This window comes from Dryas octopetala, chromosome 3, assembly GCF_963921425.1.
Source record: "Dryas octopetala chromosome 3, drDryOcto1.1, whole genome shotgun sequence".
NCBI classification, from domain to species: Eukaryota; Viridiplantae; Streptophyta; class Magnoliopsida; order Rosales; family Rosaceae; genus Dryas; species Dryas octopetala.
Window position 1 is genome coordinate 18,489,923 of NC_141368.1, and position 20,790 is coordinate 18,510,712.

Below are 20,790 nucleotides of genomic sequence, written 5' to 3' on the forward strand. Positions count from 1 at the left end.
CTGAAATCTATAAGCTCGCCAGTTTCTTGGCCCTCTGGAATTTCAATTACACTCTTAGGAACCGCAATCTCCACTTTAACAACACATATATCATTCACAATATATCCTATACGAATGTCACAAAGCTTATTAAGATGAATAAATGCTCTGAAGCCCCGAACACTTGCATTTGCGCCAAACTGATGATTAGTGACTGTAAAATCAAAAGTATAAATTAAAGATCACAAAAACAAAGAATATATCAGAGCACATAAACAGTTCATAAAGAGACGATGATAGAATTGAAGAAGGCCCAATAAAGTTGAAGTTTGCATTCAATTAGGTTGTCAATGATCAAACTACATAGTTAAGAAAAAACATACTTGAGAGGAGCCGGTAGGGATCATAAGCTAGTTAGGATTAGGTTAATTATATATGTCAAGAGTTTACTTCCTTCTAATGTAAACAAAAATAAGTTAAAATTTTGTTCTTGTTTTTTCTTTTTTGTTCAGAGAAGTTTTTATTTATTTATTTTTAATAAACCGTTGCCGTCTATGAGAATTTTTAATTTATTTTTTAATAATCAACAAATTAAAGTTATCCAAATAGTCATTAATTAGTATAGATCAAGATTATAGTTAACAACAAAGTTCCGTTGACTTTAGGTACCAAATTGCAATGTTTTTTCATTTTAATAACTAAAACGTTTATGTCATTTCACTTTAAATACTAAATTTCAGTTTAGGTACTAATTTTAAAAAACATGGTTATACTGAACTGTGACTGTCTAATAGTCATAAATTTTTTATTAATTTGTTGTTTTTTCAATATTTACAAGGCTTAAACTTTAATGTTTAGTCTATGGGTTATAGGACTTTATCCTCAAAGCCTAAATTAAAAGCATTAAACCCTTATAAAGTTTGAATTTTTATGAATTTGAAACAGTCACAGTTGTGACTGTTTGTATAGCAAACTAATTTGTGACCTAATCCAAAATGTCTTGCTTTAGGTTAGTACATAAACTAAAAAAACTTAGTGTCTTGCTGCTTTACTGAAAAACAATTAATATTTGATATTTAATTCTAATTTTCTATAACAGCAAAGTATTATCGAATAAAACTAGTTATTTGGTAAATTAGGTACAAAGAAAAAAACTCAAACACAAAATGTGATTTTGGAATAAATTAACAAAAAAATAAATAAATAAATACCCTTTGTTATTGATTTATCGCTGTTAAGTTGATTAACCACAGTGAGGCTGAATTTGGCATATCTACTCCAGTCCGATGGCAATGTTGAAGCATCTGCAGCAGCCAAATACAACGACAAGTAGTCCTCCCGTGGGTACTGGTCCAATCTTATACTTTCAGTATAAAGCTGCCTGATCAAACCAAAGATAGTCCAATACTAAGCACAAAATAACATATATATCATGCAAAGTTGCAAACTAATTAAGTACAAAAAATTTAAAAATATAAATTTTAAATTTACTTTCGATTTTTGGACTCTGTTCATCGGAGATGATTCTATACCATAAAATATTGAACCCATAAAAGATGACAACAAGTAAAAAGAAAAAAGAAAAAACCAATATCCTCTACAGAGAGAAAAATAGACAGTGAAAGTCAAACCATTTAAAACCATGGATGACGAAAACGTCAGAATATTGCTCGTCGTAATTAAAGGTAGAGAAGTTGTGAATTGTCCATGTGAATGTCCCAGATACCAGATCCTCCCTTTTCTCATTACGTGGTGCTAACCAAAACCCATTAATGGTTGTAAACAAGTGAGTCCCCGTAACACCCAATATCACACAAATTAGAAGAAACTGCATAGCTTATATGATGAAGAGATGCAAAACTACAATTCAGAGAGAGAGAGAGAGAGAGTCTGGACTCGGTTAAAAGTGATACAGTAGTACCGCAGTATTAGAGTGAGATATAAATTCCATGATACATGGCTTGACCTAGCTAGATACATGGGAAACCTAATAAGGAAGCTAGGAAACCAAACCAACTAAGGAATTGTCTGTGTTGTTTTGGAAATCAAACTCTGCCTTAAGAATTGGAAATATATATATATATAGGGGGCGGATCTGTAACACTATATTTTTTACAAAGTTTTTAATAAGGCTTATTCCATATAGAATTTCAACGATCTCAACCGTTGATTATTTTGGTCTCCATTAAAAGATCATCTTTGTAAAAAATTAAATAAATCGGAAGTCATTTACCTACAAAGATTAAATGGTCAATTTTGGTCAACAAAATAAAAACTTGAAATGTTAACAATTTAATCTTTGTAGATAAATGATTTTCAATTTACTTAATTTTTTTGCAAGGATGATCTTTTAATTAAGACCTAAAAAATAAATGGTTCGGATCATTGAAATCTTATATGGAATGGGCCCCATTAAAAACTTGTGTAAAAAATATAATGTCATGGATCCATCTCAATATATATATATATATATGGAAAAGATTTTGTGCCCTTATGGGCACAAAATATATATGCCCTAATCCTATGTAGCTAAGTTAAATAATAGAGTTTTCGGGCAATGCTAAAGTGCCTTAATGACATAGAATTTTCATGTGAATTAAAATAATTAATGTTGTTTAATTAAATTCATTATTTATTGGCACATCAGTTTTTACAAATACTGTTTAACCATCATTATAAAGTTTACAAAATTTAAATTAAACAAAAAAAAAAATAAAAATCCAAGCCGTCTAACCCCTAAAAACTCATCACATCATAATCTCTTCCATGGTGGCAATTGCTGGCATTCTTTATTTTTTATTTTTTATTATTTTTTATTTTTCAGGAATGCTTTCTATTAAAACAAAAGCCACAAAGGTAGAGAAACAAAGTCACCTAAACAAACAAAACCAGCAACAACAACTAAAACCAAACCTGCAGACAAACTTAAAAACCAGAAACAAATTAAAATTCAACAGCTAATCCAATGGAAGGCCATGCCATCAGCAACAAAACCCCAAGGCGCCATTCTGTTCTATTAGATATTTAGATATATATGAATTTTTCGGCCAATATTGTGCTCCTCGATCAGTTTAAATGGAGCAACTTTACATATAATATTAATTTAATTTGTGCTCTTTCATGGTTTCTTTGAATTTTATAAGAAAACCCCAATAGTAACCCAGATTATTTTTATCAAAATTAAAATAAAAAGTTTCTGCATAAGTATAGTATTGATCAGAGATCATATATAGAATTTCTTAAGAAATTAAATATAATTAAAGAACCCATTAAACCCAGCCTAACAAACACTGAAAACCTTATTCTCAAATCTTTATATTAGTATGTTTACTGCATATATGAAATTTGGGTACATGAAATAGAGCTCAACTTCTAAGAGTCCAACTTGCCTCCATGTTTATAAATCAAAAGGGGTTTTTATCACTATCTCTTTCTCTGTCATGATAAAGAATAGAGAGTAATGGAGAGAGAGAAAGAGGTTATAGTGTAAAATGAAGAGAAAGACTTTGGATGGAAGAAGAAGACTGTAAAGTCAACATATGACTATTTAATTTCTTTAAATATGATTTGATTGTTGAAAAGACCATTGGATTATAAATAGTAATTGTAGCAGTGCTGGCTTTGACTTTTGGAAGGCCCGGGGCGAAAATTTGAAATGGACCTCTAATTTTCGTTGTACAAATAAAATAGAATAGGTCAACCTTTTGAATTGCTGCTTAATCCATGGGCAGGTAAGAGACAACCTGGCGAACTGAAACATCTTAGTAGCCAAAGGAAAAGAAAGCAAAAGTGATTCCCGTACGTAGTAGCGGCGAGCGAAATGGGAACAGCCTAAACCGTGAAAACGGGGTTGTGGGAGAGCAATACAAGCGTCGTGCTGCTAGGCGAAGCGGTAGAGTGTCGGCCGCACCCTAGATGGCGAGAGCTTGAAAGGAGAAGCCCCCCCCCCCCCCCGGTTTCAGAAACTGTCACCGGAACTATGCGCCGTCTTATTCCCTGCTCTGATACTGACTACGGCAGGTTTGGCATCCAAAAAAAGCCCGGCTCCGTTGCATCATTCATGATCCTCCGCGAATTGAAGCCTGCCATCTTGGAGAATCGATGAGCAAACTTGAATTTTGGTTAAAAATAATACATTAATACTTTTATGAAAAATATACAGTTCACAATTTTGTAATAACATTACCTTCTTACATATTTCCTTTCTACTGCAAATCTGAAGCCATAATACCAAATTTTTCAAAATTTCTAATCGAATTTAGAGAATTTTGGTATATATATAAATAAATAAAAAAGGTCAAGATCTAAGGGAAATTGGAGACAGAATTAAAGAAAGAGTGAAATATGTAATAATGGGAGAGAGATTGAGAGAGAAGACGATCCAAGAGAGTAAGAGACTGAGAGAGATGAGACAATTCAGAGAACACCAAAAAATAAAGAGAGAGTGTGAGGACTGAGAATGTGTAAACTTCTTTCTAGAACAACAAAGAAGTCGACTTCGGCTTAACAAAAAAAATATTGGGCCTTTTAAAATACTGGGCCCTTTAAAAGTGGTGAACATTGAGGCTAATACAACAGCTATTTCAGTTTTTCTTAATCAAAAAAAGATATTTAATTTTTTTATAATAAATAAATATACATATAATAAAAAAAATTATGGGTCCCCCTTGAAGGTGGGCCCTGGGCCGTCGCCCTAGGTGCCCCCCTCAGGGCCGGCACTGTGTAGCCATTAAATTTGAATTGGATAAAATAGTCTTTTAACAATAATGATATTATTTTGATGTGACAAATAAATAGAGATATGTTAAAAATAATTTTGCCACATCATATTAGGGCACATAGATCTAGGGCACAAAATCTCTTCCCTATTTATTAATAAGCCACAGTATACAACTTTTTTTAGTCATAAATTCAAACTTCTAATCTATTTTTGTTTTTTTGGTGATTATACACATCACCATCTATTTTTAATATGAAATTAATATCATATTTATTGAAAGACCATCTTATCAAACCCAAATCTAAAGGTTTTAATTTATACTTAATTTGTTATCTTCTCCATATTAAAAATTCGCGTTCAGATCACACACAAAAAAATCTGAACATCAATATTTCTTCTCCCATGGATTGCTTTTATCTCCTCCATATTTGAATCTTCTTTAAAATAATCCAACAAATTTTTCACTTGGGTTATCTACTCTAGCTCAAAGATACAAAACAACATTAGAACTGAATACCATACCTTTACTTTGTGTCTAGCTGAAATTAAAGTGAATAAGTAGAATTGCTTTGTTTTCAAACCTTTTTGCGTGACTAATTCTCTCTCTCTCTCTCTCTCTCTTTCCATTTTAAAGGCAAACAAGGATACCGGCCAATTAGGCTGCATATGCAGAAGAGAATATCAACGAAAAAATAATAATCAAAGAAAAAACTATTGTTTTAAATTGTAAATAGTTTACATTCATGGTAAAGCAATAAAATACTGCTTTAATGAAGCAAGCATACTTGGAAGCAGACCTGGAATTAAAACGGGTCGAGTGAAGCAAGTTCGAGTTAAACCCGACACGATCTGTTAGCGATAATGGGTGAACTCGACCCGACCCGTTAATCAATGGGTGGCAAAACCTTCAACCCGAACCCGACTCAAAAAATAACGGGTATACATGACCCGACCCGTTAAGAAAAAAATATACATTGTTCAACAAAAAAAACTTGAATAAATATATTACATAAATGTATATTTTAAATATTTCACATAAGAAATATCTAAGAAATGTACAAATTAAATGATAAATCTCATTTAAAAAAATATTTATTCCTTAATGGGTACCCACGAATTGACCCGATCCGACCCGTTATTTTAACGGATTATTAACTGGTGACACTGATATATATCAACCCGACCCGATAACCTCGAACTTGAACCCGTAAATTTTCGTGGCGTGTCAACGGGTCGTGTGTGTTTTTGCCAGGTCTACTTGGAATTATCATCACCTTGCAGCCTCGAATTCTTGTAAAGCCTAGTGGGGAGACTCTATCACAAATCATTAAAGAGATAAAAGTAATGCATTAAAGATTACCTTAATGCATAAGTTGAACAAAATTTTTCTAAATAGTAAATGCAATAAAAGAGATGAGTAGTAGCTTTTAGGGTACTAAAATTGGGGAAAATTTTCTTAAAGAGATGAACGTACATTAGAGGTTTTTTAAATTTTGTCGTATGTGAAACCTTTTTTAAAACTTTTTCCTTTTGTAATTTAATTAATATTTTGTAGAATTTTAAACAAGGTTATATTAGTCTTTCTAAAAACTTATGTGACAAATATATTATTTGATGTATTAAATAATCTAATTGACATGGAAATTCAATGTCATTAGAGCACAATTAGGGCACCCTAGCATAGCCCATATATGTGTACATATATTTTTTTGGCCACTTATATATATACATACATATTAATTGTCATATATCCAATTATTTATTATTAATGTTTTTATTTTTAATTGGGGTTAATGGGATATTAGCCCATAATATTAATTTTTTATAGAGTCTAACTCTACATCTTTTTAATTAATAGGTAAGACGCAAATTTAAAATTTTAAGCCAAATAGGATATTTATAATCCATATTAGATTGGCTTATTTACACAATATGCCATTATTTAATTACATTAATTCTCCCATAAAAAAATTTCCTAAACTTAAGGTATTCATTAAAACAATTAATATATGACACTTTTTATAGTGTGATATTTTTCTCTAGAATATAATTCAGTAATTCATATGCGGACAATGTAATATCTATCAAAGAGTGTCAATCAACAAACGTACAGAGTACAATAATGAACCTACAATTGAAAAATGTCTTTGGGTTTATTATATTTATTTGTTTGTGTAGGTGATTTAGTTCATATAGCTAGGTTCCTTAGTTGTTGTAGGTCATTTATTTGTTAATGTTTTAGTTCATTAGAATTGTGTGTAGGTTTATTATATTTATATAGAACTTTTTCCGTAGGTCATATTATTTATTTATGAGAATTATTTGTAAGTTATTTATTTATTTTGTAATTATTAATATATAAAATTCAAAAAAATCATATATGAGAATTCATGATGGACATTCGCAAAAATGTCCAACAATATTGTAAAGAGTAAATAGGAAAAACGTCAACTAAAGAAAAAAAACGTCTTAAATAAGATTGAGGGCACATATGAGGAATCTATAAAGTTTAAAATTTAAGAAATTATGACAAAAATCTAATTAAAAATGGAAAGTGAGATGAGTTGGCAATTGCAAGTGGTCAAAGGGGGTTAACACATAAGAAAATAATGACATGGGTTTTAGCTTAATTGAAGGTGAGGATCCTTTGGCACAACAAAACTGAAATTACTTAATGAATTAACCCAAGCGGTGAGGGTGGGAGGGGTAATTGATTAAAATTATGATAGGTTCAAAGTTTAATTTCCTTCAATATAACTAAAAAAAAATGACTAAAAAAAGAGAACAGCAGCTTCCCCAAGTTCAATCACTTATTCACTCTCCAAAAGGAATTGCAATATTTTAATTTCCTTAACTATTAATTATTATTAAATAATGCAAACTCATAGTTAGATTGCAAAGTATTTCATATACATCAAAATTCAAAAACCGTCCAAGTTGAAATATATATTACATTAAGTCCATTGAGGTGCGAACGTTCCCCGCCGAGTGTTTAGTGACTATGCCCACTACCGAGTGCTCGATAGTGTAAAATTTTGCAACGTCGCTCGGTGACTACTGTCGAGTACTTGGTAGTATAAAATTTTACAACACCGAGCATTCGGTCTCCACAAAGGCCATTCTATACCCTAGGAGGTATGGGTTGAACTCATCAAGGAATATCCTTAAAAATAGGCGGAGAAAGCAGCACCAAACGCTTGACGGCACTATCGAGTGTTCAGTTGCATATTCGTATGTTCGGACGTCCATACCATATGGAATTTGTATATATATTACATATATACATTGCATATATCCTTTAACAACTTGGCCTTAATAAATGACAAGCCAACAGAAAAAACACAAACATAAACGTGCATTATCAAATAAACAACACGAAGTAAAAAAGATGAATACCCATTGTTATTGGATTATAGCTGTCGTTATTAACCAGAGTCAAGCTGAATTTGGCATATCTACTTGAGTCTGATGGTAATGTTGAAGTAAACGTACGGCTTCTCTTTTGTTGGCACTCAATTAACGAAGGATGCAACGAATAAACTTCCTCTAGCAAAGGAACAAAAGATTTCTCTATTCGTCCTAAACCCCTGAAATCCATAAGCTCACCATCTCCTTGATCCTTTAAAACCTTAATTTCACTATGTCGAACTGAAACCTTGACTAAGATAACACATATATCATTCACAATATACCCTTTACAATAGTCATGAAGCTTACTTAGAAGAATAAATGACTTGAAGCCCCAACTACGTTTATTTACGTTAAACTCACGATTAGTGCCTAGCTGTAAAGTCAAAAGTGTTTATAAACTATAAAGGATCAGAAAAACATTAAGCAAGAATCAGAGCACATAAACAGTTATGAAATAAAAGATATGGATATATAGAAGAAGCCAATAAATTTTTGAGGTGTGCATCATAGTTAAGAAAATGCCCACTTGTTAATTAAGTCCAAGTGGTGAGGAAAGATGAAGAAACATGTTAAAATTAAGATAGTTCGGGTCCTTAATGTAAATAAAAAGAAGTTGGGATTATAGTAACAAAGTAGTTAATTCTATAAATTAGACTTGGATAAATGACAAAAAAAAAAAAAACACAAACATAATTAATTAATGATGGTCCAGTGTGAAATAAACAACATGAAGTAAAGATAATACCCTTTTGTGGGCTACAACTTAAATTATACCTAATGGGGAGGGCCTAGTTGTATTAAAGCCCATATGGGATTTCCAGTATATCAATAAAATGATAAGCCTATGGAGAAATCAGCCCATCAACGGCAAATTGCAGGCCCGGATTAAAGATCAAACATTGAACACATGATAAAAGGGGTACTTCACGTTCCTATAATCGAGGAACGTGGGTGTTAATCAACCCGTGATCTTCCCACTCCCAGAAGAATCCATCCATGCAAGACATGGAATCAGAGGTGATGGGAGTGGGGGAAATGGAATGATTAGCTTGGAGAGCAAGAATTGGGGATCTATAAATAGATTCATGCACAACAATAAAAGGTACGCATTCTCTGAGTTAAGTATCTGACCGAGCAATTATTTACTTAGGCATCAGAGCATCTTTGGCAGGAGGACACACCCCGAGCTTCATACATCAAGAATTTACCAATCAACATTTTTCATCTCCACGTCAGGTTCATTCGACCATTTATCTATTGTTAGCTAATTAATTTATTTCCGAGAATTTTAGCTCCAACACCTTTGTTATAGAATTATTGGTGCCAAGTTGGTCAACTAAAGTGAAGCTGAATTTGGCGAATCTACTCCAGTCCGATGGCAATGTTGAAGCATCCGCAGCAGTCAAATACAAGGACAAGAAGTCATCCATTACATCGTCGCTCCCCTTTGGATATATAGAAAGCTGCCTGATCAAACCAATTAAGGATAGTTCAACCAAAGTTGAAAACATATATTGCAAATTAAGCACAAAAAAAATTAATAATGTAATTATAATATATATATATATAGGAGATACTGAAATATATTCTAACCATTTAAAACCTTGGATGACAAAAACGTCAGAACAATGCTTGTTGTAATTCAACTAACCTTAGAGAAGTACGTTGTCAATTCTCCATGTGAAGGCCCTGGATACCATATCCTCATCTCCCTCTTTATGCATTCTATAGCAACCAAAACCCATAAATTGTGGTAAACAAGGGAGACCCCGTAACACCAAACATCATACAACACTCGAGCTAGTTTAACATACAACTAACGCTCGAGCTAGAGATCGTGATGTACCTTCCAATAGACGAGATCCTATGAGAGAGAATTAGAATTGTGACAGACGACTTTTTGAAACCTTCTTCCTTTGAGGACAAAACTTAAAAAAATTCTTAAATAGGGCTATAATTGACCACCTGTATGGTATGATCACCTAATACTACGACACCATGTGTACTGTTTAATTACTTTAAAAAATGGTAAGGTAAAGGAGAAGTAGGCAAAGTTTAGAGAAATAGTAGTGGTAAGGATCGCAACTTTTTTTTTTCTCAACTTACATAGCATTCATACATTGGACACTAAGAAATAAAAAAAAAAAACCTAAAAAAGAAAAAAAAAATACATATCCAGTAAAGTAATAATGACATAAGGTGGAACTAAAAGTTGAGAAAATAAGTTGGCATCCCTAGCATTATTGAATTCTTATTGAAATTTACTTTAAAAAATGGTAAAGTAAAAGAGAAGTAGGCAAAGTTTAGAGAAACGTACAGTAGTGATAGGGATGTCGACTTATTTTTCCAACTTACATGACATTCGACACTAAAAGATAAAAAATAAAACCTAAAAAAAAAAAATACCATGTCCAGTAAAATAATAACACATAAAGTGAAATGAAAAGTTGGAAAAATAAGTTGGCTTATTGAAATTTACTTGTCTAATATTTAAAAGGATTTGGCTTCTCTTCTCTCCAAAGTTTATTCACTCTAAATTCCTTGTTTCCAGCCTTTGTTCTTATCCACACCAGTCTTTATTATTCTAAACGTAGGATTTAATTTTGCATAGGTGGCACTCAATAATTCAAAGTTTAGATAGTAAATAGTTTCAAATTCTTCAAGAATCCATGATTGGATGGCAGCATTGAGGGAAATCAGCATAATATACTATCTCAAAGATTTAATTAGGGAAAATCAAGAGATTTGAGGGAAGATTTAAACGAATCCCAAAGATAACGAGATAAGTATCCTGTCAAAACATGGAGATCAAATCTAAAATTTGAATTGGTCTTGGAACGTCTTAATGAAATGGTTTGAAATCTGGATTTAGAGAAGAACGATCATTCCTATCAATATATATTCATGACAAAATTAATTCGGTGGGTGTCGATGGATCTTCTTACCATACTGTCTTTGGAGCACACATTTAATCAACAAACAATCTAATAAGTATTCCAAAAAGAAATTTCCGATGGTTCCAAAATTCATGGGGATTAATCCATTAAATTAACAACCCAAAAATAAAAACGTTTCCAATGTTTTAGGGGTGAAAGATGAGACTAGAGTGTATGAAAGAGTTTGACTACCACATGGTATTTCAATAATAGAATTTTTTTTTTTTTTTTAAGAATTTCAACTTTAAAAGTTCATCGTAATTATTAGAGTAGTTTAGTTGAAAGTGTCATAGAATTACTCTCCTAATAAAAGTTCCTAATAAAAACTTTAAAGTTTGGGACCCCGGCCAAATAAATCCCTTTAAAAAAAAAAAGAGACCTTCACAAGTTCACCAACTTATGACGTACCAAAGGGATTGCAATATTATCATATTATTTAGCTAGAATGCCAAATATTCAATATATATTTTTTCACCAAATTAAAAAAATATTCAATATAATATAGTTTAAAATTCAAAACCGTCCAAGTTCAATAATTGCAGCATGTCTATACCATAACACTCATATCTAAAAGAAAATTCTACAATATGAATTAACGTAAAGGACAACCTAGTTCACTATCCATATCCATCATGATGAAGCCTTCCTCTGCCTTTGACAAATCTCTTTTTGCAACCTCAAGATCAACTTCTGCAGCAGCAAGCATATCCCTCCGTCTCTTTATTTCATTCTCCAAAGCATCCACATCTTCTCTTAGTCTATTCACTCTTCCTGCCCTTTCCTTCATACTAAAAACGGATTGAAGGTGAGGTTCCAGCCATGCTAAGTCAAATTTGAAGGTCTCAAGCTCCTCCCATAAAAGTTGAAGATGTTCACAAGCATCTTGGGTCATATCCTTAACCTTTGAAGTCTTTAGAAAATGAAGAAATTGGCCCAAACATGTGAATGCACATTGAATAAAGACACGACTTCTCTTCTGTTGGCCCTCAATTAATGAAGGATGCAACGAACAAACTTCCTCTAGCAAAGGAACAAAAGCTTTCTCTATTCGTCCTAAACCCCTAAAATCTATAAGCTCGTCAATTTCTTGATCCTCTAAAATCTTAATTTCACTCTTTCGAACAGACACATCGGCTTCAATAATACATATATCATTCACAATATAACCTTCACGATGGTTATCACAAAGCTTACTTAGAAGAACAAATGAGTTGAATCCCCAACCAGTTGTATTTGCGTTGAACTCATGATCAGTGCCTGTAAAATTAAAAGTATACATACATATATATATATATATATATATATAAAGGATCAGAAAAACATTAATCAAGAATCAGAGTGCTAGCAGTTAATAAAATAACAGCGGAAGCCAATTAAAGTGTTAAGGTGGGCACCATTCAATTAGATTGTTAATAAAAAGCACAGTTCAAACTTCAAACAAACAAGAAAACTACATAACAAAAGTTGGGATAATAATTGGTAACCCAAGAATTACTGAATAGGTTAATGTATTCTCCAACACTTGCCTGCGGCCGGCCGAAGCATAAAAAAACATGTCTAACTTGATATTTATATCTTGCCCAAAAAAAAAACTTGATATTATTTATATTAAATCTCAAACATAACTGAAAACAAATATATATATATATATATATATAAATTCAAAACTGTATAACATAATGGTGTGGCATACAATAAGCCATTGGATCTTTCCTTTAAAGAGATGAACCATTCAGATTATAAGACAAGAAGAGAAAACAGATGAACCATCCAAATTAATTATCAAGATGATAACAGGGTTAAACATTAAAACAAAAAAATTAAAAAATAATATCAAGAAGTTCATTTAACAAATTAGCCTTGGATACAAGCCAACAGAAAAAAACACAAGCATAATGCGCATTGTAAAATAAACTACATGAAGTAAAGAAAATACCGTATGTTACTGAATGTTTGCTGCCAATTTGATTAACCACAGTGAGGCTAAATCTGGCATATCTGCTCCAGTCCGATGGCAATGTTGAAGCATCTGGAACAACCAAATACACCGACAAGTAGTCTTTTACGATGCTCCCCTTTGGATATAAATGAATCCGCCTGATCAAACCAAGTATAGTTCAAAACTAAGGACAAAAACTAATAACCATATGGCATATTTATACTAAAAATTGACACCAGAAATTTACGGCTAGCTGTAATTAATATATAGGAGATGGTGATAGGGAGAAATTTTGAAAATTAGATAAAATTTGGGCTCACTAAAGGCATTTAACCTTTTTCTAGAGTCTTAAAAGTATATGTATTAATTTGTGATCCGACTCCTCTAGAGTAGTGTTTGAACCATGTCCAGCAATACTAAAAGGCTAGCAATGCAGTTTAAACACTATTCGGTGGTTATATTTTAAGAATCTGAAAAAAAAGGGTTAAAAAAGTTTATTGAAAGCCAAAAACCAGTACCCACAAAAAAAAAAAAGCCAAAAACCAAAGAAACTAATTAATTTACAGAATTTTCTGAAAATACATAAATACGAACCATTTAAAACCTCCTATGATGAAAACATCAGAATCATGTTTGTCGCCTTTCAACTTAGAGAAGTTTTCAATTGTCCATGAGAACTTCTGAGACAACATATCCTCCTCTTCCTTCATTCTTCTATTAGCTCAGTTATAGTAAACAGCAAGTCCGCATAACATCAAATATCACACAAATAAAGAACTAGTTTAATTACAAGATATAAGAGTGAAAATATATTGTCAACATATTTGGAGGAATCAACATACTCATAGGTCCATAAACTTACCTTCCAATCAAGGAATCTAAGAACACAGAGAGAGAGCGTAGAAAGAGAGAGAGAGAGAGAGAGAGAGAGAGAGAGAGAGAGAGAGAGAGAGAGAGAGAGAGAGAGAGAGAGAGAGTTGGGAATTTGGATAAAAGTGATAACACTGCAGTATTAGAGTGAGAAATAAATTCCTTGGCACTAGCCAGTTTTGTTTTGTAAATCAAACTCTGCCTTATAATTAATATTATTAAATTAGAATACAAAATTAGGGTACAAGATTTGACAACCCTAGAATTTTCCTATTTTTTATTCTTAAATAATAATAATATTATTAAATCATGAAAACTCAGAGAAAAATTAAAGGGTTGTTTTAGATAAACCTAAATCTAGACCCCATTGAACCACCCGGACCAGTTGAAAAACACCGGTACCAAGCTGGTCCACATGTTCCCCTCTTCCGCCTTTTTTTTTTCTTTCCTTCTCTCCATCCCGCGCCTCCCCCCTTCAGTTTTCTCTTCTTTCTCACTCTCTCTTCTCATTTCACAATAAGTAAAACTGTAATAAACATCACTTCTTTAATATTAATTTTTACATTAATCGATAATGTAGAGTTTTAGATATTAGTTAACTTTTTAGATGATATCTAAACACATTGACATATCACCAATTTTTGTTTCCGATATCTAAATTTTGCAATTTTGATTAAGATTTTTTTAAAATCGCTTACATATCATTTGATATCTATACTCCACCTAAAAAAAACACGGAGAATTTTTTCCCCAACTTAAAAATTTTGGCTAATTAAGTTCCCAACCCCAGTCACGATATCCCTCAAAAAACACACAGATTCCCATCGCGCTCTGCAGACATCTTCTTCTCTCTCACCTTCGCTCAAGCTCACACTCACTCGGTCCGTCTCTCTCACTCGATCCTTCTCTCTCGTTCTCATTCTCAGTCGGCCCCCAAATCTTCCTCTCCCCATCCTCTCTCTTTCTCTGCCCTTCGCTTGTTGAAATCGACGATGAACAGATTCAACTTCGCGACGGCGATCCGCCTTCTCCGACGAGTTGCGACACCAACCACCCAAGATATCATCGTCCTCTCGACACTGATCGTCTTGGTTTCTTCCTTTAGTCCGGAAAGTCAATCATGAAGGAGAATCTATCCAACCCCTTCGCCAGCGATCTGAGTTTTCTAGCAGCTTCGAGGTGTCCGTGTCTGTTTCTGAAAGCTTTTAACGATTTGTTTGGCTCCTCATCTGTCCAGCCTCCTCTGTCTGGCTCTTAACTCTTCAGTCTTCACTCACACTCAAGTCTGCCTATATCGCGTCCAGTCCCTCTTTGTTTTTCTTCAGGTTTGTATCTCTCTGTCAATGTCATACCTTAATTTTGTTTATTTGTTTAATAAAACATGTTACATTCTCTTTCTTTAATTCAGCTCTCTCTGCATGTTTGATGTCTGTGTCTATTTCTTAAAGCTTTTAACGATTTGTTTGTTATTTGTCTGATTGAAGTGAATTGATGAACTGCTTTTATTTGAGAGAGATATTCTGATTTTTATCTTGGCTTCTGTATATATCACCAGTGGGTTCAGGTGTTTAGTTTTCTGGGATACGTTTGATTTTGGATTCTTGGTCAGCTTCAATTTGTTTACATGCAAGCCCTCTTTTATTAATCTTAATAAAAGAAAACCCTTACTTTGATGTCTGTGGTTATTTGTTGATCGAATGGGGATTTTTTGTTTTCTGGGATTTGTTGTTAGATTTTAGATTCTGGATCAGCATGAATTTGTGATTATAGATTTATGTAATTGAATGTGCTTTTTAAATTATCTTATGCTTTGTATTATTTGTTTGTTTTTATAAAGTATATGTTTTTATTATTACACTTCATTATATGGTCTGTGGATTTGATTAGTTCCAAATGACTCCTTCCGTAAAGAAATTGAAATTGGTGTTGCTTTTTGAAAATCTCTCTCGAATCTTTTTTTGTTATAGTTGATTTGGGTGACACCGGAGCAAGATCAACTATATTTTCCATTATATTTTTTTTTGAAATTAAGGGACTCAGTTCTGTGATAATAAGTTAGTAACTCTTCTCCCAATTGTTTTCACTAATCTTTTAAAATCACTTATTTGAATTTTTTATTTTTTTTTCATGTTGAACTTCTATGCAGTGTCCTTATCGATCTGTTGATGATGAAAGGCCATGTTTTGATGAAGAATTCTTTTGTTTTATAAGTTTTATTCCATTAAAACTATTTGTCTGATTGAGCTCTGATAATTTATGTTTGAGATTTTAGTTTTCTTGCTGAAACCGGGTAAAGAGGCCCAACCAAATTAACAAGTTCAGTAGTATGAAACTTGGTAATTGTTCAGTAATATGATTTATGTTCATAGATATTGCTTTAGAAATAGTTACATGGACATAAACTTTAATGAGCTCTGTCATGAAAACCCTTTTCATCAATGTTTGTCAAACCTAAAAAGCATGGTTGTTCCTTCAAAAAGTTTGAATCCCATCGATTGAACTTTTGAGGCCTTTAGACCATTTGACTCAAATGAGCATGAATCGTTCTAGAATTGGATTCATTCTATAAAGTTGTTTCAATGTAGTTACTCTCTTTCTCTCTCTCTCTCTCTCTCTCTTCTTCGCAGTACGAAAAATGGTGTAATTCTAGGTGAGGATGAGATTATTTGACAGAAATTCTACATCCAAATTACATGGAACTGTTAATTACTTCTCATTGTAATGTTTAGTGGTCATATGGTTCTTAGTTTATGTTATCCTTTGTCTATCATTTATATGGTTATTGAAATTTTCCACATGTAGTTTTTTTTCTGACTTCCATGCTAATTTGTACATGTTCCGCAGGAATTGGATAAATGGGTTCCCAAGAGGTTGTTCCGATGACAAGCTTCCTTGGGCAAATGTTTGTATGTGCTACTTGATAAAAAAAAAAAAAAAAGATTCATTATGAAGATATGGTTAGTAGTAATTAGTAAAGCTGTCCTTTCTCCTCATCAGAAATCCAGAACTGGCCGGGGATCCTTTGGAGACCAAGTATCCGTAAGTGTGTGTGCTTTCTTAAACTCCATTCTTGATTTGTGGTCTGTTGTTTACTGTAAGAATGGGGGTTTGACATTATTTTGGAGCTACATCTAATGTCTGTCATTGTTCTCTTAAAATATATATATATATATATATATAATGTCTGTCCTTGTCTTCTTTCTAGTGCACTAATCAAATTTATTCTTTCCACCACCATCCAATCATATCCAATACTTGTTCTCCACTGAGGGAATATTTATTGTCTATTTTTTTTACAGAGGCTTTATGTGACCATGTTCCCCTGCAATGAGTGTGCCAAGATAATCATTCAGCTTTATTATTGTGTTATCTTGTGATTTATATTTTACAGTATACGCAACATGAAATGCCCTTGCTTGAGTCATTCCCACATCCTGCTTTCCCTTCCCTTCCTTCCTAAGCCACTAAAACTACCTGTGTAGTAATAAAAGAGTGTAGACATATGAGAATTCTCAATCTCATGGGTCCCTAATTTGGTAATAAGTTCATGCTCTATATACTGTACTTCTTGTTCACATACTCTTAGATGACTAGAATGGTTTAGTACTAGTTGACTGGTAATTAAACCTTGGCCATGTGGCAATTGCTTCCATGTCTACTAGAAATAAAATTTAATCTTCACCTCAACTGGTTTCTGGATCCTATATAAGAGATGAATAAAATATGCAATCCTTCTTTTTATTTTCCACTCTTCTTTACTTGAGCTGCAAATCTGATTGTTTTCCTTTTTTTTTTTTTTGGCTCATAAATCTGAGTGTTTTAATGTCACAGGCTTATGAAGACTGTCGCACTTCAGCCTTCGAGTAGAGTTATCGTTGTTTCCCAGTCTCATTTATTGACAAGGTTTGAGTTCCAAACCTTGAATATATATTGAATTTCACTAATTAAGTTGAAAGTTTGCACCCCTATGCCCTCCAAAAATGAGGACAAATATCTCCCTTTATTTGAGTTCTGGGATTACTTGGTGTTATACTACATGTAATATATATATATATATAGTTATAATTGATGTTATTCTTTGGCTAGCCTCATGATTGTACTGATTCCTCTTAATCTTGATCTTTGCAGCCACATCTGGAAAAGGGTGATAAAAGTATGTTTCTCTGCCTGACTAGTTATTTTATACTATCCATGTTATCCTCTATGTATATATTCTTTCACTTAACATGATAACATTAAATAGTTTTTTAATTACTTGTTTGGTTTTTGTCTTTCCAGTTATAATGCCCCCCTCAGCACTTGATCTCCTTGATTCAAAAGAGATGAATTCTTGTTGGAAAGCTCCTTTCATGAGATCAAAATCTTTCTCTAACTAAGAGCTGGCTTTTTAAAATATAAACCTTTCTTTTTTTTTCTTTTTTTGTCTATGTAGTTGTCAAACCGTACATGGTTTTTCTTGTGATAAGAATTCAAACTGCAAAAGTGTAAATTTTTTAACAATAAAAAAACTAGAGGCTAGTGCCTACCTTTATAGTTAATGGTCTTATTATCTTTTTTTTTTTTTTTTTTTTGAGGTTTAAGGTGTTAGTTTGATTATGCAGAATGGATGAAATGATGAGTGGACAAAGGGATTGGAGAGAGTTAGCTGTTTTGGGAGATAAGATAAACAAGTTTACTGGCATCATAGAAGGTTTAATTTGGTCTCCAAGGAGCTGTGAGGGTAATGATCAAGCTGATGATTGGGCTTTTGAGGAGGTAGGTGCAAGAACCATATATAATTTTTTGAGGCTTAGAACAAGTTTTAACTCATATGTTATAGACTGTGAAACATCTCATTATAGGATATCCATTCAAAGGAAATTGTTCTATCTGCTTAGTAATTATCTAGTGTGTACATGGGCTTTGTGCTTTATTTTCTTTATACAGATAATATCTAGAAGCAAAAGTGTCCATTACTTATTAAACTAGATTATGTCCTTTCCAGCATGGAGTTATTGTCTCTTGTTTTCATTCTATATGATTTAAACTTAAAAAACCTTGTAAGAGTTCCCACTGAAGTGTTTCAAACCAATAATTAATAAAATGCCTTGTTATATATTCATCACCTTAGTTGGGTTTGAAACTTCTCTGCCTTGGAACTGCTTTTCTTGTCAACTTGTGTGGTTTGCTTATGTACTGCATGTGTGTGTGTGTGTGTGTGTGCACTTTTCTTGGAACTGCTCTGGTTTGGGGATTTCGAACTACAGGGGCCTTTTTATTTCATTAATTGATTCCTTTAGGTACAAGGGCAGAATATATAAATGTCAACTTTGGTGACAGTGGCATATATGCAGGATTATTTATAACATTGGTCAGATTTTGTTGCATTCTTTTGATTTGGTGAAATTGAGTTACATGCATGTTGAGATATTGAAATTGACATGAATATTATTAATATTAATTTTGCACTTGTCTTTAATGTTTGTAGTGGACTAACCCGAAGAACAAGCGGAATGGTTATACACAAGATCGGATTGATGAAGTTCCAGTTGAATGGGAAGAGTTCATTACCCTCAATTATCTTTAGACCAATTGGTATATATGTGGTAGCTGCATGTAGGCAGTGTTTAGAATAGTGCTTATGGAGATAGATTTTGTGAAGGTGCTTATGGAGATAGAATAGTGATTTTGGGGTATACATGCATTGATGAGGGCTATGCATATTTTTAGATGGATTTGTAATCTATTTTTGTTAACTTGATTACCCTTGAGTTTGGATGTTGGATTAATTTATATGAATGGAAGATTTGAAGTTGGATTACTTTAGAAGTTTACTAATTGTTGCGTGGATGCATGCCAATCAATTTTTATCCATATCAGAAGCTTACTTTGGATTACATATCAGATTATGAAAAAAAGCAATGATAAGGAATAGAGTTTCAACATCATTTAAAAAACAAAAAACTGATATCTAAAGCATGTTTTTATATCAGATTTTAAGTACAAAAACGATATGTTATATATCTTTTTATATTAAATTTTAAGTACGAAAATGATATATTATATATCTTTTTATATCAAATTTCCATTACCAAAACGATATTGAATACATTGTTATATCAGTTTGAAAAAAAAAAAAAAATAACGATATAATAAGTATCTTACATATCATAATTTAGTTTTTAACATATCAGAAATGTCTAATATCCGATATCGTTAGTTGTATATGATATCAGATTATTAAACAAATAGGATATCTAATATATTATAGACATCCGTGAAAAACTGATATCTAATATGGAAGAATAGATATCACCACTCAATATATCGGTAGAAAACTTAAAGACGTACCAGAATTGCCACACAAAACAAGAAAGATAAAGACAAGAGCTGAAAAAGGCAAAGGAAAAAGTGAACAACCAAACTTTGATTTGGACCTGGACCTGACCTAAGAAGATGATGACCTGACCTAGGAAGGTGATACAGACTTAACACTACAAGCTACAAAAAGACCAAATCTCGAAAACATAAAGTGGTCAAAGTATCCGGTCTTCAAATTATTGAATGAAAGAGTTCAACAACTCCTAATTGAATTTTGGACAAATGCCCCACACAGGTACTATTCCATTTTTATGTTGAATTTTAAAACACCTGATTGCCACTGCCAGGCAGTAACAATAGCTTAAGCTACTGACTACAATATACTGTTTATGCAACACCTTACTATGACAAAAAGGAGAAGGTGGAATCAGTGCAATCTCTAGACAAGATGTTCTAAACTTGATCATGGACAATGCAGTGGCAAATAATGTAAGACCAATTTCAACACAAACTCAAATTAATTTAAAGAGTAAAAATTATTGTAATCTACTTAACATTGTTTAAATCTTGCATACCAGGTGATTGATGCATTTGGAGAACTACTGCAAGAGGAAATGGACAAAATAGAATCTGAA

At 32.5% G+C, this 20,790-nt stretch overlaps 3 protein-coding genes and 1 long non-coding RNA gene across 4 annotated transcripts in view; 1 reads left to right on the forward strand and 3 right to left on the reverse strand.

The window, feature by feature from the left end:
- The window catches only part of LOC147291544 (MATH domain and coiled-coil domain-containing protein At3g58260-like), a 2,279-nt gene extending 466 nt beyond the window's left edge, over positions 1–1,813 (reverse strand). Inside the window, exons 1-3 of the mRNA XM_086235970.1 lie at positions 1,611–1,813; positions 1,191–1,360; positions 1–193 (exon numbers count right to left, since the gene is read on the reverse strand). The exon at positions 1–193 is cut by the window's left edge and continues 466 nt beyond it. Of these exons, the coding sequence (XP_086092096.1) occupies positions 1–193; positions 1,191–1,360; positions 1,611–1,813 (566 nt within the window). The remainder of the gene's footprint in view (positions 194–1,190; positions 1,361–1,610) is intronic.
- Positions 1,814–5,953: 4,140 nt separating this feature from the next.
- Positions 5,954–9,834, reverse strand: LOC147291545 (ubiquitin C-terminal hydrolase 12-like). The gene is given in 4 exon segments (XM_086235971.1): positions 5,954–6,013; positions 8,130–8,483; positions 9,412–9,577; positions 9,704–9,834. Coding segments are annotated over 4 exon segments (711 nt in total).
- A 1,804-nt stretch (positions 9,835–11,638) lies between these two features.
- Positions 11,639–13,695, reverse strand: LOC147291546 (MATH domain and coiled-coil domain-containing protein At3g58260-like). The gene is made up of 3 exons (XM_086237397.1): positions 13,580–13,695; positions 12,983–13,143; positions 11,639–12,303 (listed from the first exon to the last, which is right to left on the reverse strand). The coding sequence occupies exons 1-3, from the start codon at positions 13,693–13,695 to the stop codon at positions 11,639–11,641; spliced, it is 942 nt and encodes a 313-aa protein (XP_086093523.1).
- Positions 13,696–14,728: 1,033 nt separating this feature from the next.
- Positions 14,729–19,633, forward strand: LOC147291547 (uncharacterized). Its single transcript, XR_015121348.1, has 6 exons — positions 14,729–15,180; positions 16,700–16,894; positions 17,687–17,758; positions 17,984–18,008; positions 18,457–18,610; positions 19,323–19,633. It is a non-coding gene; the product is annotated as an uncharacterized LOC147291547 (long non-coding RNA).
- Positions 19,634–20,790: the final 1,157 nt, after the last annotated feature.

What these genes read in the sequence shown, in the direction of transcription:
- LOC147291546 (XM_086237397.1), bottom strand. Translation starts at nt 13,695, where the DNA reads ATGAAGGAAGAGGAGGATATGTTGTCTCAGAAGTTCTCATGGACAATT. An exon ending in ATCATAGGAGGTTTTAAATG is followed by an intron (nt 13,144 to 13,579) that starts GTTCGTATTTAT and finishes TGGTTTGATCAG; the next exon opens with GCGGATTCATTTATATCCAA. An exon ending in CAAACATTCAGTAACATACG is followed by an intron (nt 12,304 to 12,982) that starts GTATTTTCTTTA and finishes TTAATTTTACAG; the next exon opens with GCACTGATCATGAGTTCAAC.